This window comes from Prionailurus viverrinus, chromosome F2 (genome assembly GCF_022837055.1).
Source record: "Prionailurus viverrinus isolate Anna chromosome F2, UM_Priviv_1.0, whole genome shotgun sequence".
In the NCBI taxonomy this organism is placed as follows: domain Eukaryota; kingdom Metazoa; phylum Chordata; class Mammalia; order Carnivora; family Felidae; genus Prionailurus; species Prionailurus viverrinus.
This window is the reverse complement of record NC_062578.1, coordinates 83,350,235-83,363,484: the sequence shown is the minus strand read 5'-3', so window position 1 is coordinate 83,363,484 and position 13,250 is coordinate 83,350,235. Positions and strand designations below refer to the sequence as shown.

At 56.9% G+C, this 13,250-nt stretch overlaps 1 protein-coding gene across 3 annotated transcripts in view; it reads right to left on the bottom strand.

Annotated features, from left to right (window-relative positions):
* Positions 1–13,250, bottom strand: part of ADCK5 (aarF domain containing kinase 5) — an 18,034-nt gene extending 4,784 nt beyond the window's left edge. Inside the window, exons 1-4 of one of the 3 annotated variants that reach the window (XM_047841667.1) lie at positions 12,502–12,586; positions 8,642–8,703; positions 4,300–4,406; positions 3,343–3,492 (exon numbers count right to left, since the gene is read on the bottom strand). In XM_047841667.1, coding sequence (XP_047697623.1) covers positions 3,343–3,443 — 101 coding nt within the window. In that variant the 5' untranslated portion in view covers positions 3,444–3,492; positions 4,300–4,406; positions 8,642–8,703; positions 12,502–12,586. Of the gene's footprint in view, positions 1–3,342; positions 3,493–4,299; positions 4,407–8,641; positions 8,704–12,501 lie in introns of all 3 variants that reach the window. The other 2 variants (XM_047841666.1, XM_047841665.1) reach the window with 2 other exon arrangements.

Here is a 13,250-nt window from a genome sequence, read left to right as displayed (position 1 = left end):
CGCACCAACTGAATCCGGCTGTGAGCACGCATCAGACAAACCCAACCAGAGAGGCCTTCTACAAAAGGGGTCAGCAAAACTTTTCCTCACAGAGTAGTTTGGGCTTTATGAGCCACACGGTCTCCACTCTGCCGTTGTAGTGAAAGCAGCCGCAGGCAACATGTACACAACAGACGTGACTACGGTTCCAAGAAAGCTTGATTTATAAAACACGCAGCAGCCACTTTTGGCCACAGTTTGCTGACCCCTGTTGTACACTACCGGCCTACAAGCCTCCAGATGTGTCAAGGTCACTGTGTAATGAAGAATTAGCTTTATTCAGAAGGGCCTGCCTGGCCTTTGCCCCAAGCTCCTGGCAGGGGGCCTCTAAAACCGTGGGATTTCCTGAGTGACAGGAGAGTCTGATTCATGATGGGCCAGAATGGTTCATGCTAACGAAGAGCTCAGATCTCTAGAAAGATCAACCACGTGACTAGAATTTGGGGGGCTCTAAGCCAAGATATCAGCCCAGCTGGGGAGGGGAGGGAGGCTGGACCCCGAGTTCAATCAGGAGGCCAATGATTCAATTGTTCCTATGTAATGAAACTCCACTAGAAACTGCTTGCCGAAGCTCAGGGAATACCCAAATGCACGGTCGCACAACAACAGGGCAGGAGTGGGGGTGTAACGTGTCACTGAGGACATGGGAGCTCTGAGTTTGGGACTCTCCTGGACCTTACTCTGTCCATCTCTTCCTTGGGCTCATCCTAATTTGTATCTTTTTTGCTTTGATAACAACATAATTCAGAGGCCAGAACTTTCCTGAGTTCTGTGATTTGTCCTAAGGAACTATCGAAACTGTCTATGGGGATCCCTGAGGACAGCCCTAGGCACACATGGGGGTCTGGGGGATCACGCTTGACCTCAAGTTTAGCCATAACAGCCAAGGAGAGGAGCGCCTGGTTGGCTCAGTCGGTTAAGCACACAACTCTTCATTTTGGCTCAGGTCATTATCTTGCGGTTTGTGGGTTTGAGCCCCACATCGGGCTCCACACTGTTAGTGTGGAGCCTGCTTGGTATTCTCTCTCTCCCTCTGCCTCTCTCTGTCTCAAAGTAAATAAATCAACTTTTAAAAAAAAAGAGCCAAAGAGACAAGGGGGAATGTTCCAGACCGCAGGAGATTAGAGATGGGCCTAGCATGGGATCCTTGTGCTAAAAAGGCTATTGCCATACGTGTGAATGAGCTAAGGTGGTTAGAGGCTTATAACGTATCAGCTTCCTGACTGTGCTTATGGAGAATGTCCTTGTTTGGGAAATACACTCAAGGTTTCAGGGATAATGGAGCACACGGACAACTTATTTGCAGATGTTTCAAGGAAAAAGAAAAAGTTCTTTTGTATTATTCTTACAACTTTTCTCGACATTTGAAATTGTATCCAAAAAAGGAAAGCCCAAAAGTTTCTGAAAAGTTAAAATTAAGTAAGGGGTGGGATAAGAAACCAAGGCCTTGGTGTGAACTTTCCACCACCCCCGTCTTTGCGTCCTCACACATGCACGACATGTTCTGATCTCTGCTCTCTGCGCCAGAACAAGCCCCCGACTCTCCTGGTGCCGAGCCGGTCCTGACCTGCCCCTGGCCTGTGCTCCGTCCGTGGCTCCTGAGTGCACAGTGCCCCTCACTCCGGAGGCCCTGTGGTCACCCTGTGCCCAGCCTGCCTCTCCTAGCAACTGCTGGGGCTTACAGCTGACAAGGACAGCTCCCCTCCCTCTAATCCCAGCTCAGCCTCAGAAAGCAAGCTGTAAAATCACATTTTCTTTTTAAAAGTTTAACTTTTTTTTTTTTTTTGAGAAAGAGAGAGAGAGCGTGAGCAGGGGAGGAGCAGAGAGAAGGAGACACAGAATCTGAAGAAGGCTCCAGGCTCTGAGCGGTCAGCACAGAGCCCAACATGGGGCTCGAATTCACGAATCGTGAAATCATGACCTGAGCCGAAGTCGGCCGCTTAACCGACTGCGCCACCCACGCGCCCCTGTAAAATTGCATTTTCTCAGGAAGGAGGCAGAGAAGGCAGGCATGCCAAGCCTGCTGACGGGGCACCCGATGCTGGGAAATAACAGCACATGAGAGGCAGAAGGCGACACAAGCCCAGACCTGCTGAGTGTGCATTTCAGAACCAGGCTGCATGGGGACAGTCCCCAACAGTCCTGCCCAGTCCCACGTGGCGGAGGCTCACAGGAGACAAGACTCCGGGCCGGCCCTCGTCAACCTGAGGGCTGTGGAGACTGTGCAACCCTGCAGGACAGAGAAGTCATGGCCCAGAAGCTGCCCTCGAGCAAACCTGAGCACCTAGGGAGACAGCCATCGGTGAGCCAAGAAGTGATGGGTTTGTGTCCTCACAGCAGGAAGTGGTCAAGCATTCAGCTCTCCAGCCATCTATGGCCTCCATTAGCATAAACCTCAGAGAAGTTTCTGGCTAAGTGCTGAAGGCCTTAGCAGTCCTAAGCCTTCCCTTGAGAAATGACCCAGGTTTGAGAGGCTGCAGGTGCTCAGAGCTGGCAGAGCAGGACCACCCCCACACCCCGACCCTGCAGCCTCCTTGACCAAGGTCTCCCGTGAGCCGCTCTGCTGAGCAATCACGTGCACCCCCGGCCCAGCCCGACAGTGGGTTTCGCTAGAAGGAGGAGGTTTCACTCAACGCCAGGAGCTGCTTGTCAGGACTTCCGGCTGTAGGAACTCCTGAACCTGACCAACAGCGGAAATGTCTAAGGTGCTCCAACAGGAAGATCACCCTTACTGCCTCCCTCCAAGAATCTCGCACTGACACGTAAGGGAGCATGAAAAGGGCCTTTAGTTCAAGGCACCCTCGATGTTAACGACCAGACACAGTCCATCGCTAGTCCAGTCCAATGGGAGTGGAGGAGGCATAACAGCCCTCCTCTCGGAGCCCCAATCCTCTCTGGATGCCTGCTTTCCTGGGGGCGAGGAGGGGGAGGAGGAGGGAGAGGGCGAGAGGGGCGAGCGGGGGGAGGGGGAGGGGAGGAGGCGGTGGTGGCAGCAGCCCGTCTGCCCGCCAGCTGGCCGAAGCCTGAGGCGGGGGAGGCACCAGCTCTCCTCCCCGCAACTGGTCAAAGCTGACCTGAAGGGTCTGCAGAGGTGCGGCCCGTGTGGGCGGCTCGCCGGCACTTCGCCCCCCTGGACGCTGCGGCGCTCAGCTGCTTCGGCCGGCGGCACGAGGGCGCCCGGAAGGCAGCCTGCAAGCGCCAGGCGGAACCCCAGCCCTTCCTGGCCCCAGCTCAAGCCCACACGTGTCGTGTCGGGCCGGGGCTGCGCCGGGGAGGAACCGCGCCGCCCCCGGCCCCTTTTACCTGCTGAAGCGCCCGACACCGTCCACCACAAGCCGCATCCTTCTCTTCTCCTGAGGCTCTGCGGTGAAATAGCGGATCCCAAGAAGCAGGGGTACCCCCATCCCCGTGGCAGACAGCGCCTTCCTCCACAGGGGCCGGGGTCTCAGGGACCTGGAGGGAGACAGGTACATGGCTCAGGTGACTTCGCTCCTGCCCCTGCCCACCGGGGCCCGGCTCTGCAGCTAACACGGGTTCCGGGTGCCCACGTGGACACTCGAGTGTTCCCGGTCACCTTGGACGCCGGGCTCCGAGGGGCCGCTGAGCACAGGAGGGGGCCCCTCGGCTACATGGGAAGCAGCTCGCAGGCAGAGCTGTGACCCTCGCGGGACCGGGGCCTCCTGCGCCGTACGGAGCTATAGCCCGTCACCTCCACGACGGCCCAACCAGGCGGCAGAGCGTCAGACAGCAGCGTGGGGCAACACGCACGGGTGACGGCTACTACGGTGCGAGGCCGCCAGGAGCCCAGCATCCAGTCACACGTCTGCCCCAGGGTCACCAAGCAGCAGCTCCACCAGGCCCGGATCCGGCCTCCTGACACAGCCCCTCAATGCTGCCCCACCCCACCCACGGGCCCCAGGCCTGGAACCCCCTCACCCACATTTCTTGCTGCTTCCACCCCTGGCCGTGGCCCCATCCACCGCACTCCCGCCCTCCTGCACCGGCCTGGACCGGTCATTCTGTCTTCTCAGAGCACACGGCTCCAGCTGCGGTCTACTGGCCGCCGCTGGCCGGGAGTCCTGCCCCACGAACTCTGGGCCCTGGCGGTGGGGGTTCCAAGCCACCTCACCAAAGAGCAAACGATCTGTCTTGGGGTGGAAGCAGAGAAGCCCAGCCTTGGGCCACACAAGACAGGTCTTCCCTCCCTGCCTGGCAAGAAGCACGCGCCCTTGAGGGCACCTGTGGCTGCAGAGAACTCACCACCTTGCAGGCAGGACCCCGAGGCTTCTCCTGAAGAAGGTGGCAGAGGATGGGCAGGGCTCCTGCCCGCTCCGCAGCAGGGAAGAGTGGACGCGGCAGAGCTGGGCCTGCAGGGTGAGCGAGCGGCAAGGGGTCAGGCGCGGCAAGAACTCGCCCTCCAGCTTCCTGCTGCCCCGGCATTCCCAGGCCTGGATCTGAGGGGCACCTGTGCCTTCCGGTACCCAAATATGCCATCGAAGCAAGTCAGCATTGCCGGGCCCTGTGCGCGGGGCCCGGCCTGCATGTCTGACTCAGGAAGGCAAAGACCATCCCATCTCCTGCGAGTAAGGCCAAGATCCGGGAATCACAGGAGACAAGGAAAGGCTACACACAGTCTGCACCTCGACAGGTCACTAGAGACATCCCCGCCTCTGACACCCCTCAGTCCCTGCCTGACACTCCACTGGGGCCCTGGGACCTATGACGCCCGCCTCTGACACCCCTCAGTCCCTGCCTCTGACACTCCACTGGGGCCCTGCGACCTATGATTTACTCTTTTTCTGCTGTTTGCCCACTGACCAGCAGCCTCAGGAAGTCATTCTTAATTTCTAAAGGAAAGATCAATAATGCTTCATCACACAATCAGAAAGATGTCAGGGGGTACCTGGGTAGCTCAGTCGGTTAAGCATCCAACTCTTAGTTTAAGCTCAGGTCATGATCTTGCAGTTCGTGGGTTTGGGCCTGCGTGGGGCTCTGTGCTGACAGCGTGGAGCCTGCTTGGGATTCTCTCTCCCCCATCCCTTCTCTCTCTGCCTCTGCCTCTCTCTCTCAAAATAAATAAAGGAAAGGAAAAAAGGAAGGAAGGGAGGGAGGGATGGACAGAGGGAGGAAGACAGGTGTCAGACTCTCAGGTGGAAGACCAGAAGCAGGAAAAAGTTGTTCTGAGAGCACGTGCTAGGACCCAGAAGCAGGGACCCGGAGCGGGGCAGATGCACCGAACCAGAAAGAGTGCGGGGACTGCCTGGGGCGCCGCTTACTCCAGTGGCCATGGAAACCTCATGGCTCTCCTGCCCCGACAGCCTTGCTCTCTCGATCTTATTTTAATTATGAAATAAGAGTTCCTCAACCACAAATTCCCCAACTGCAAATTCTCCTTTTAGGGAAGAAAAGGTGGTGCGTAGTAAGTCATGACCCACGGCACAGATGCTAACGTTATCATCATGAAGCCGGCCCAAATAAGGAATTGACTTTCCTAACATTTTCTGGCCAATGTACACAGCCCTGAAGACAATTTCAAGGACTGCAAAACAACACAAAAGTCAAAGGAAAAGGTCCATGACCTATTGTCCCAAGAGAGCGCAGGCTGACAGAAAACCTCTGCTCAGCAAGGCCACACACAGTGAGTGCAGATGCCCAAGGAAACCCCACAGAGGCCAGAAAGGCGGCCACAGGCAGAAGAACGGGGGCAGGCAGAGTCCCTAGGCTTTCTGTGCAAGGGACAGCATGGCCCGGCGGCGCCCCCACCGCCCTCAGGGCACCCCACCCCCGCCACCGCCCTCCAGCCCACGCGACCTGATTTGGCCACGCTGAGGCTCACCAGAAGAGGAAGCCCAGAGAATGGGCGTCTGTGAGCTCAGACATCTGGGGGACAGCTGCTCTGAACACTAGTATGTACCTGCAGGATGTGTGGTTCCCGCCAGGGTCTCCCGCCTTGTCTGTCACACACCCAGACCGCACACTCCCCTCAGACGCAGCTCTGTCCAGGCTCCGTCCGGCCCCCGCCTGTTCCCTTCAAGGTCTTCGGATATCGTACGCCTCACCTGGTTCCGCATCTTCTAGCACACATACGCATCACACAGACCCTGCCAGAGATGCCCAGGATGACACTGGATCCTGCATGTGACCAGGGACCTCAGACAAATGTAGACAAAGCCCAGAAGTCACAAGGACAGTGTGAGGGCACAGGGAGGGAGGATCCATGACCCGGCAGCAAGTGGGACCTCCACGTGGACACCGAAGACGGTCTTCTGTGCAGAGGATGTGGGTTCAGGGAAGGCCTGAAGCCAGGAGAGCACAGGGCACCTCTGGGGAGGAGAGCTCCGCGTGGAGACACTGTATGCTCACAGGTGCAGCGGGGAGGGGGGCCGCTGCCCGAAAAGACCAGACTGGGGAGCAAGGTGAGCGGGGGCCAGGCAGGGCACCCCAAGGGGCCCTGGGGGGTTTCCTGCAGGGAACGGACGATGTGCTGGGGAGGTCAGCCCATGAGGAGGGGGCTGGGTGATGGAGCCAAGTGGATTCAAGACAAGTGCGAGGGACCGGCAAGATGGCCCGAGGCCGGTGCCTGAGAGCCTGGGAGTGTCGCCACGCCGTCACTCGCCAGCTGCCCGAAATTCTGGCCAGCGAGAGCTGTGCTAGGAATCTGATCTCTGGAAGACAGTGAGCCCACTGAGTAAGAACAAGCCCACCGAGCAAGAACTGACGACAGCCACCAGCTGCCAGCCACTGGAGCTCAGCACTCAGTATCAGTGACCCTGAGCACACGCAACAAGTGGATCCAGGCTGTGGGACATTCTGTAAACAGCCTGCTCTCTTCAGAAAGTCATTAGGACCCATGACTTGGGAATACTGGTGCTGGGCACAGCCATTTATTAATTATCTCTACTTCTGTAAATATTTTCCAGTTTTTATAACAAGAAGTTAAAAAAAAAAGTCACAAGAAAAAAAAGCGGGAAGACTTCTAGATCGAGAGGCTAAATAGACATGATACCGCGACGACGCACTTCAGGCTAAAAAAAGGCGCCTGCAAACACATTTCTGGGCAAATGAGCAAGTCAGAATATGGACAGACATTACAGGATTATTGTTCACATCTTTAGGCACGATTAAGCGAGAATGTTCTTGTTGAGGGCATGCACACTGGAATGTTTAGAGACTGTTTATGTCTGCAACCTACTTTCAAATGGTCCAATGACAACAAAATACACAATTTCAAACAAAAATAAGAACAACTAGGGCAGGATATTAAAAACGGGTGGATCTAGGTGGCCAGTAACTGGACAATTAACGATGTGGCAGCGTTCTGTCAGAGTGTGTCCCTATATTTAAACTTTCTCATGATCAAAGCTGCTATGATGCTCCAAGTCCCAGCCAGGAAGGTGGCATTGTTTTTGTGGTTTTTTTAAATTTATTTTTTAAATGTTTATTTTTGAGAGAGAGAGAGAGAGAGAGCACACATGCTTGCAAGCAGGGGAGGGGCAAAAAGAGGGAGACAGAGGATCTGATGCGGGGCTCGAACTCACAAACCTTGAGATTATGCCCTGATCTCAAAGTCAGATGCTCAGCCAACTGAGCCACCCAAGGGCCCCTGTTTTTGTTTTTTTGACTTAACTTTTTACCTTTTTAATGATTCTATCGTTTCCCTTATAAACTTTTAGTTCGTTGCAATCACTTACAAAGCTTTGTGTAGTTAACACAAATGACTAAACTATGAATTCTCTACTTGAAATATAGTCACAAACTTTTACCACCTCCTCCAAATGCAAATACTTTTACACACTTTCTATTTTTAACCTTCCTGACTTTTATGTTATTGTCATGCATTTTTTAAAGTTTGTTTTAGTTTCAGTATAGTTAACACACCAGGTCGGATCAGCTTCAGGTGTAGGATATGACTCGGCACCTCCATAGGCCACCCGGTGCTCATCCCAAGTGCACTGCTTCACCCACCCCTCACCCCCTCTGGTGGCCAGCAGTGTGTTCTCCGGAGTGCAGAGTCTGTATTTTGGTTTGTCTGTTTCCCCCTTGTATTTGTTCTGTTTCTTAAATTCCACGTGAGTGAACTCACACAGTATGTCTTCCTCTGACTGACTTACTTTGTTTAGCATTATGACTCTCTGGCTCTATCCGTGTTGTTGCACATGGCAAGATTTCATTCCTTTTTATGGCTGAGTAATATTCTGGTGTGTGTGTGTGTGTGTGTGTGTGTGTGTGCGCGCGCACGCGCGTGCACGCACACGTGTGTGTTCGCACGTGTGCACATCTTCTTTATCCAGTCATCAGTCGGTGGACACTACAACTGCTCCCGTATCTTGGCTACTGCAAATACGCTGCAATAAACACCAGGGTGTATGTGTCCCTGTGAATTAGTGTTTCTGTATTTTGGAGGGAAAATAGCTAGTAGTGCAATGACTGGACGGGGGGGTGGTTCTATTTTTAACTTTCTGAGGAACCTCCACACTGTTTTCCGCAGTGGCCGCACCAGTTTGCATTCCCACCAACAGTGTGCAAGGGTCCCTTTTTCTCCGCGTCTGAGGAAGGTGGCATTTTGAAGATGAGGCAGCTGGTGCAGGGCAGGGGTACTCACCAGGGGAGACTGTGTGCCCAGGACGTCTGGCACTGTTTGGAGACACTCTTAGCTGCCACAACCTGGGGAAAGGCGTGCTCTCGGTATTGAATGGGTGGAGGCCAGGGACACTGCTCGACACCACCCAGTGCCCAGGGTGGCCCTGCCCTAGAGACTCAGGCGGAGCCAAGGCTGAGGAGCTGGGGCAGACTATGAACCCAGACTTCTGAGCCTGTTAACTGGGATGCAGGCTCCGGCAAATGCTACCTGTGCGGTGTGTGGGGGTAAGTGACTTCCCTCTCTGTACCTTAGTTTCCCCATCTGTAAAGCAAGGACCGCTGTACTATTAACGTACAAGACAAGTGAACGGACATTTGCAAAGCACTCTGCACAGTGCCCAGCCCACACGACAGGCCAGGCAGACGGGCATGCTGAGGTCACGCTGGGGTCAAGGAGAAGCTACTCTCCACAGCCTTCCTGTGCCATGCCACCTGTGGGTCCCCGTGCCCTTACTCTCCTGCCAACAGCCTTGTCCCCACAAGCCCACACCTCCTAACATGAAGAAGTACATACCTGCTAGATTAACGTGAACTACTTATATTAAAAGATCATCAGCCTCTTACTGCTTTTTCACAAGGAAGAAAAGCGGTTAGCCAAGAAGATGAGGGAGACTATTTCCCGCATACAAAAACTTGGAGATCGGTTATATACAGAATATGCAGAAATGCTTTAGTTAACTGGAGAAGGGTATGAGCAAAGTGAGAGGGCAGAAGAGTTCCGATGGGTTCATTGGTTCAGAGGCTGCACCACTGCAGGCGAAGCGGGAAAACGCCAGAAGCCGATGGACAATGATTATTCTGAGACATCAGCTTTCAGAAGGGAAGGGAACGATCAGGGAGCTATTCCAGCCAATGAACTGGGGGGACAGAGCAAAAGGCCTCACGACGCGGAGGCTGAGGCAAGGGCTGGCCGGGAATGCAGCCTGCCAGCACCAGGCGTGGCTGCCTGAAGACCAGGGGCTGACCCCAGATTCCCCAGAAGCCCAGGCCCTCCGGATGGCCCTGTGAGCGCTGAGCGGGAGGGGCCACGCTCATGTTCTTTCAGGGAGGAGAATGCTAAATCTGAATTATCTTTTATTACTGAGCACATAGTAATAAATAACACATTTATTACTAAAGCACAAGGCCCTGGCTGCACCCCAAGCTTCAGGGTGGGGGAGGCCAGAAAGGTAACAGCCCCGGCCATAGCCCCCAGTAACAGTTTTCTGTTTTCTTAGATGCCGCTGCAGCAGGAGTGACTCCTCAGTCGCCTTCCCGTAACAAAGATCCCTCTGGTGGACCCCAGACAGCCCACGCAGCACCAGGCCCAGGCCTCTGTCCAGGCTGCTATTCTGCCTGGAACACCCTTCGCCAGACCCTACATTCATCGGTCCTGTCTGTCATCCCCCCGTCCGCCTCTGTACCTTGCACACACTTCTCCCGCCGTCCTCATCACACTGGAGTGTGACTGGTAGCTTACAGTCTCTGCCCCCCACCAGACTGTGCAGGGCTCACCTCGCCATCATCTCTGTGCTTCTAGGATCTAGTGCAGTGCCTGTCCGATAGAGCAGGAACTCGAGGAAGGCTTGTTGAATTGAGACAAACGGTGCTAAGCACAGAACGAACTAGCACCCCCACATGGCCCAGCCTTGGATGCCAGGTGAGCAATATGCACAGTCAGGTAAGAGATGACAGCAGCCCGGCTCTGGACAGGACTTCTAGGAAGAGGCCTCATGCTGACAACTCCAGAGCCCCCACCAGGGTCCACAGGCACATTCCCGAACCTGGCTCCCTCCAGTCTGGGATGTCCAGTGCTTCTCAAACTATCCCCATCACCCAAGAGACATCCCCAAAGCCCAAAGAAGGCATGTGGCTATAAACACAGGGCAGAATCTGCAGCCAGATCTTCGAGGAACCAGCCCAGGACAACTGCCACCACATCACATATAACCCAAACCAGCCAGAGCTTGGGCACCAGGACACACCAGCAAACAGGAAGAGAGCGAGCTGTGGCTCCCCAGAATACCCCCCCCCCACCCCCACACCAGGCCTTCTCACCAGGACGGCCACATGCCCTGGCTTGCCTGGGACAGTCCTGGTGCACGCGTGTCTCAACGGCCACCACTTCAGAGCCTTCCAGTTTGCATGAGCTGAACTGGGCCTCCTCTACCCCAGCCTCTCATGCTTTCTTAGGGCGTGTGCACAGCCTGCCTGCAGACACAGTGTTCATCTGGAACTCAGCTAACAACCCATAAAGTAGCAACAACAACAAAAAGCTCTCAGTAGTCAGAATCAAACAGATATTCCAAAGTCAAAGACAAGCTGAGGTGCCGGTTTTTTCTAGCACCGTGTGGATCAGACAGAGCAGATTAGCAGATGAAAGGTCACTGCAGGCGACCCAGCCCAAAGCGCTAAGAAGCAACTGCTGAACCTCACGATGAGGCCCTAAAACAGGAAAACTAGAGGTGACGAGAACCCGGGCACTTTCCAGCAGGGAGGAAACCAAGGCACAGCAGTGTTCCCGCAGGTAGGAAGTGAGACTGGAGAGGGCTCTGAGGGCCACGAACAGCCTGCCCTTTCTTTTCCAAGGGTCTGTGGCCTCTTGGCACCAGTCAGGACCCAGAAGCTGAATGGGCTCTGCTCCACTCGGCGGCTGTGAGCAGCACCTGATCAGAAGCTAACGCCTGCCTGCCTGCTCCTTAGGCTGCCGGATTAAGTGACCCGACTATGTGCAGAAGCTCTGTAAGCTGTAAAGTGCTGTGCCCAGGCCCACTCGGCGTCTCTCTGCCGGACTCGGACTAACCCTGTTCCACCTCAGACTACAACGCCTGTGCAGGGCAGCTGCTCCTGGCAAGGCACGACGCCGACCCGGCTAGGCTCACTGGAAGAACACAAGCTCTGCGCAAAGCTCCAAGGTGAAGGTGTCTTCAGCTCTAAGCCCTCTGACGAAAAGCCCAGATCCCTGGGGAGGCCGTGGCTAGGACCTGGGTCAGTGATCGTGACAGCCGGTTTAAACGGTGCCCGTCCTAACTGCAGATACAACACAAGGGGAGGCCCAACCAAGACAGAACTCGAGTAGCACCGCGATGGCAGGGCAGCCGAGGGCCAGGCGGAAGTCTGGGTGGGGGTGGGGGACAGACCGCCTCCGAGCCAGGGCCGCTGTCAGCCCACCGGAGACACCGCGGCCCCCACACTCCCCAGAGTCCTCTCATCTCCTCGCAAGCCGGGGCAGGCGTCAGCTCAGGACGGTCTCAGGTGGCTTGGTGGCCAGGGGCAGGGTTCCCAGGGGAGCAGGCAGAAGGAAAGACGGGGACTCCGGTCTGGGATTCTGGCAGAGATGAAGCAGTGAGGGCTAGGAAGGGTGTCCATCGGTCCAGGAAGCCAGGGCAGACTGCCCTGGGAAAAGGTGTGTCTCTGGACAGCGGTGTCCACGAGGGGATACGGTTTAGAGGTTGTCTCCGAGGCGGGTCCCTAACCCAGCACACGTGCTTCCGGCGAGAGGAGAGGGCTCTGCGGTGGGCTCGGGCTCCTAGGTGGTACCCAGCATCTCCCAACACAGCCTAGGGGCTTCTACCCTGAGGAACAGGGACTCTGAGAGATGTGAAGGACGCCCCCGAGAGCCCTGGGGCCCCTGCCGGGCAGGGGGTCAGGGTCCCGGGGAGGGGGGGGTGTGGGGGGAGGGACCCTGACAGGTGGGAGCGACGGTCCCGGGGCGGGGAGGAAGGGTCGGTGGGTTGGGAGGGTCCCTGACGGCGCCCAGGACGGGGCGGCTCTGGGGTGGCTCCGAGGGCTCCGGACGGAGACTGACGGGATCTGTGACGCCCGCGCGGGGGGACGACTCACCGGCCGCCACATCTTCCAGGCCGCCGCTCGGCTCCCGCTCGCCGCAGACTCGCGTCTTCCGGCCCAGCAGTCCCCGCGAGGCGGGGAGCAGGGCGCACGCGCGCCCTGCCCCGAAGACGGTGGGCGGAGCCCGAGGCCACGCCCCCGCGTGCTGGCCTCCGCGGCGGAGCAGCGCCTCCTGGCGGCGCCCGTGAGCTTGCTTTAGGGCTTGGACAGCGCCAGGCGCCTGGGCCGGGGAGGACGCTGCCCGGGCGGCGGCGTCCAGTCGGACAGGCAGCTCCCGCGTCAGGGCTCACTGCCGCTCGGGACGGGGAGTGGGGTGTCTTCTCCCACCCGGATGGAAGCTGAGGCTCGGGGAGGTCTGCGCACTCGCTCCCCAGGAGCTCACAGCGTGGGCGGACGCCGGAGGGAGATGGGAGCGCACGGCGGGCAGGGGGCCGCTGCTCAGAGAGCCGGAGCCCCGCCGGTGGGGCGGGGAGGGGCGGCCCGCCAGCTCAGCACAGCTGTGCCACGGGTTAGGGTGAAACTGCTTTGCGGCTCGCTTTCCCCGCTGCAAAATGAGGCTGTGACTGAGTTGCCGAGGCAGCTCCTTGTTCCGTGCAATGCCCTTGTTCCTTGGACCCAAGCCGGGGATGCCTCGGAGCGCCTGCTGTGTGCGGGGCGTCAGGGAAGGCGGGCAGTCCAACACGCCGCGATTGGGGCGCACAGGGCAGGCAAGGCCCACGGGCAGTCTTCTTCCTCCCGCACCC